The sequence below is a fragment of the Mytilus edulis genome, chromosome 8, assembly GCF_963676685.1.
Source record: "Mytilus edulis chromosome 8, xbMytEdul2.2, whole genome shotgun sequence".
NCBI lineage: Eukaryota > Metazoa > Mollusca > Bivalvia > Mytilida > Mytilidae > Mytilus > Mytilus edulis.
Window position 1 is genome coordinate 15,998,434 of NC_092351.1, and position 4,625 is coordinate 16,003,058.

General features: G+C 29.7%; 1 protein-coding gene across 1 annotated transcript; it reads left to right on the forward strand.

Annotated features, from left to right (window-relative positions):
* The first annotated feature begins 1,517 nt into the window (after window positions 1-1,517).
* Window positions 1,518-4,403, forward strand: LOC139486915 (psychosine receptor-like). Its single transcript, XM_071271967.1, has 2 exons — window positions 1,518-2,755; window positions 3,580-4,403. Exons 1-2 carry the CDS (start codon window positions 1,689-1,691, stop codon window positions 3,770-3,772), a joined length of 1,260 nt encoding a protein of 419 aa, XP_071128068.1. The 5' UTR covers window positions 1,518-1,688; the 3' UTR covers window positions 3,773-4,403.
* Window positions 4,404-4,625: the final 222 nt, after the last annotated feature.

A 4,625-nucleotide genomic window follows, 5' to 3' on the forward strand; every position in this document is an offset into this window, starting at 1 on the left:
GTGGTATCAGTGCCAATAAGACAACTCTCCATCAAAATAACAATTTATAAAAGTAAACCATTATAGGTCAATGTACGGCCTTCAACTCGGAGCCTTGGCTCACACCGAACAATAAGCTATAAAGGGTCCAAACAATACTAGTGTAAAACCATTCAAACGGGAAAACCAACGGTCTAATCTATATAAAAAAACGAGAGACAAGAAACACGTATAAATTACATAAACACACGACAATTACTTACATCAGATTTCTGCCTTAGAACAGGTGCAAACATTTGCATTTAAGTCCATTTTTGAAGATTGATAAGTGATGATAGTTTGTTATTGTTAGATTTAATTACTTTTGTATTCTGTTTAATGGATATCTTTGCCTTACATCTCACATGGCTTGTTAAAATTAGATTGTTCCTAAACAAAATTATTAAACATTGATAAGTATACGTAATCTTAAGGTGGCTCGGGACTATTCGACTGCGCATAATTTCATGCATGAATTGCAAAAGTATTTGTCGTAAATTCGACAGAATTTTTCTAAATATTTTGATTGATTAGAAATGTTAAATCATTGTTGTTATGTGACTAAAAGAATATTTTCGTTATTATTCGTATTTTTTAAAGGGTCAAAGTGACATTTCACCCATTTTCACCATTTTCTCGCCAAAATTTGGGTTTAAAGGCAAAATATTTTTTTTTGCTTATCGGTGACCTATGTTTTTTATTGGCTCATTCTTTGAAGCTATATTCCAGCTTTTCATATTGCAGTTTTGGACCAATTGTCATAGAACGTTTTTTTTTTTTATATTCCGATAAAAATATGTCAACACCTCCATTTTCCCTATCATTTCATTGAAAAATGGTCCCTTTAACATACCTGTTTAAAAGTAAAAATTTGAGCTTAAATGGTCCGTGACCCCCTATTTTTTTCGACCAATTTGATTCATTTTGTTTAAAGAATAAAATAACCAAAAATACGGTACTTCTGATAGAAACTTCCAATAGGCCCGAGCCACCTTAAGTCTATTTGAAATCAATAAATCTTTTTCCTAATGAAAACAGTTGAACTGTTCCTGTACGTATCCATCTTATTTTATATGTTAAGATAGTATACAAGTCAAATAAACAAAACAAAAATATGAAAAAATGGAAATAATAATTAAAATATTGTAAAAATCAGAGGCGCTTTCTGGATTTACGTTTATGAGGAACCCTAGAAAGATTAAGTATGAGCACACATGTATATGAATCAGCCAATTTGGTATATTTTGACTTTGATAGAAATTATTAAGAAAATAACATAACAAGTATAATGGTTAACTTGATAGCTTTGTAAATAACATGGTTATAAACTAGTTTACATCAAAATTAAATAAATGATATCACTGTATTCGGTTTATATCTTTAACTTGATAATATTTCACGAATATTTATATTAGAAGTAAAGTATACATTTGTAGGGTTATCAGTATTCAAATAATCATATGATGTTTTTGTTACACTGTATGAGGCATAGTAAAGACAACAATTGTGAGTAAATTAAATAAAGAGACAGTTATGGATTCTTACTTCATAAAAGATGGTTTTACTTTTTGTGACACTGTTAGTTGAAAAAGGAAGTTCGATATTTAATATCTATACAAAGCTATGTTTCAAAAGACTTAAATGAAAATTCAATTGTTGTTTCTATCAAAATGTCGCACATTGGTCTGTTCGATCCATCCGCAATGACAACAAATCAATCATCGTGGAAACATGCATCCACATATATCTCTAACACAACTACTAACAGCTTAACCGTTCCGCAACTAGAACCAAATATTGATGAAGTCCATATACTAACGTCAGTTGAAAATTACCTGTGGACGTATGTATCACCAGTTGTTATTTTAATTGGAGTATTTGGAAATTGTTTAAATATTGCTGTTTTGAAAAAGATGCAATTTTGGCGACATACGCCATTGCTTCTTTTGGCTGTTTTAGCAGTAACTGACATAACAGTTCTGTTAGATGGTCTTCTACGTTATTGGATTAAATATGCCTTCAAACTAGACATCCGAACTTTGTCAGATGCAAGCTGCAAATTCAATTTATATGTGATCTATTTTTCCATGCAGTATTCTTCCTGGATTCTTGTGTGTTTGATCGTTGATAGATTTATAAAAACAAATTTTCCATTTCTGTACATGCGTTTAGCAACAATTAAGAAGACATGCGTGATTATTATAGTTATTTTTACGATATTATCAGGAATCAACATGCATTTCTTCTGGACTAACGGAATTAAAGATGAACAATGTAATGACATTAAACCAGAATATCTGAACTTTGAGAAATTCGTTTTTGTAAACTTAGATTTTGTTGTTTTATCCGTATTACCTTTTTCTATTATGCTTATTCTGAATGTGTTTGTTTATCGAGCTTTACAACAACATCACAAATTTAGAAGCTCGTCTGTTGTTAATTCACGAAACAGTAGAAGAACATATACCAAACGACAATTCAGTCAAAAACTCACTCGAATGTTATTTTTCAATAGTATTTACTTTTTATTTTCTACGTTTCCTATAAGTGTTTACTTCATATACGATGCTAATAATAAATTTAAAGATGATTTAAAGAATGCGAAGAAACATGTTGCTTGGTCGTTGTTGTACTTACTCCAATACTCAAATTATTCTATCAACTTTCTGTTATATGCTGCTTGTAACAAAGTGTTCCGAGAAAAAGCGAAAGAAATATTTGGCTTAAAACCGAAAGGGTAAGTTGTAATTTGTAAATTATGTTTATTTAAAACAAGAAGGTCAATCACATGAGGTCAATTTCTAATGAATTTATTTTATACTCCCGCAAATAAAAAAAACCATGAAAGCATTTCTCACTGAGCATTGCATGTAACGATTTAATCATACATCTAAAAATAGAAATTATATGTAGACTACCGTCTTTTGCCCTAAGTTGCATTGTTGAAATAATCATTGGAGCAAGCTTTATTTCAATATAATGATATTTCTAACAAATTAAACTTAATTAATAGCCCCTAACTTGGAACTTGATGCGACTTTCATAAAAGTGAGAGGTTTAGCTAGCTTTAATATCAGACTTAACCAACCATCCATTCGTTTTATGTGTTTGAGCTTTTAATTTTATCATTTGATTTGGAATTTTCCGTTTTCAATTTTTTTCATATTATGCTTGAACATTGAATATTGTGTACATACATTTCGGTTTTGTATGTTGTCTATCTATATCATTATTTATTTATTTTTTACTTTTCACTAATTTGGAGAATGTGGTTTAAAAATGCATTTTTTTTTTATGATTTAACAATTTTATGACATGTAACATGGACACAGTTTTCATTATTATGTAAGGGTTTGGGTTAAATTTACACTTTTTACCTTAACACATTGGTTTAAAAAAATGAAGGGATACAAATACAAATGACATAATTTTATGGAGTTAGAGTTTAAATCTAAGTTCAACATCATTAAGTACAATATGTATCAATGGTCATCTGTATTCTAGTACACATACATTTGTATATTAACATTGTGATTTATCAAATGTTCAATTCATGTTCAGATGCAGATACCAAAACAAAAGAAAGAACAATCAACGGTCTTCATCGATTTCTCATAGGACGACGTCCATCAACGATTCAATTAACACACTGGTTTCTGATACATATGATGAACATTCGGACCATTCTGAGGATATTCAAACTAATGCTAATGAATATGTTGATAAAAATCCTAATACTCAAACGGCTGTTTGATTTGACAATTACCAACATATATAACTATTGAACAAACGTCATTGAAACTTCATTGGAATCATTTAAGTTAATTTGTGCTATAATTATCTTGTCAATTAAAAAGTGGAAATGTTCATTTATCTAAGCAAAGTGTTAACAATTGACTTAAAAAAAAAAAATTAAATACTGATATATTTGATATTCAGCAATAGAATTATAACACTCTACAATAGTCATAAATCGATTTAGCGAAAACAAATCCGGTTTACAATCCAAAACCGAGGGAAGTTCAAGAAACATTAAACAAAAAACACCAAAATACATAGAAACAGACTATTTGATAACAACTGCCATATTCTTGACTTATTTAGGACATCTTAAGTAAACTTGGAGTTAACCTGGAGGGTTGAACTTGGTGTTATGGCTATCCACACCTTCAGTTATAAAAATATTACAGTCCATATAGTCTCCAGTAAAAGAAACCTACTCTGATTCCAACAACATTCTTTAAATCTGATATTATTAAACTTGATGTCTTGATTGACAACATACTAGTATTTGTTACGTTTAGAGGACGAGTTTTTCAAATAACAATGTGTACTTAAATGAGAACTTATTGCGATTATTTGCTTGTCGATTTGTCCCATTATTAATAAAAAAAAAAATGCCTGTATTTGGAACTTCTTAGAAAGAACGAAAAGAAGTTAGCAGTATATTTTACCTTCATTGTCCGATACATACAATGTAGATGATGTTCTCTCACTAAATAATTCAATATTCGGTGAATATGTTAAACGCATCTATCGCATGACTTACAAATTAAAATATAGTATAGACTAGATACAGTTAAGTCTGGCTCATATCTTGACTGACA

Excerpts from the sequence above, each read along its gene's own strand:
- LOC139486915 (XM_071271967.1), top strand. The coding sequence starts at position 1,689 with ATGTCGCACATTGGTCTGTTCGATCCATCCGCAATGACAACAAATCAA. Across the intron at positions 2,756-3,579 it reads TTTGGCTTAAAACCGAAAGG|ATGCAGATACCAAAACAAAA; the intron begins GTAAGTTGTAAT and ends ATTCATGTTCAG.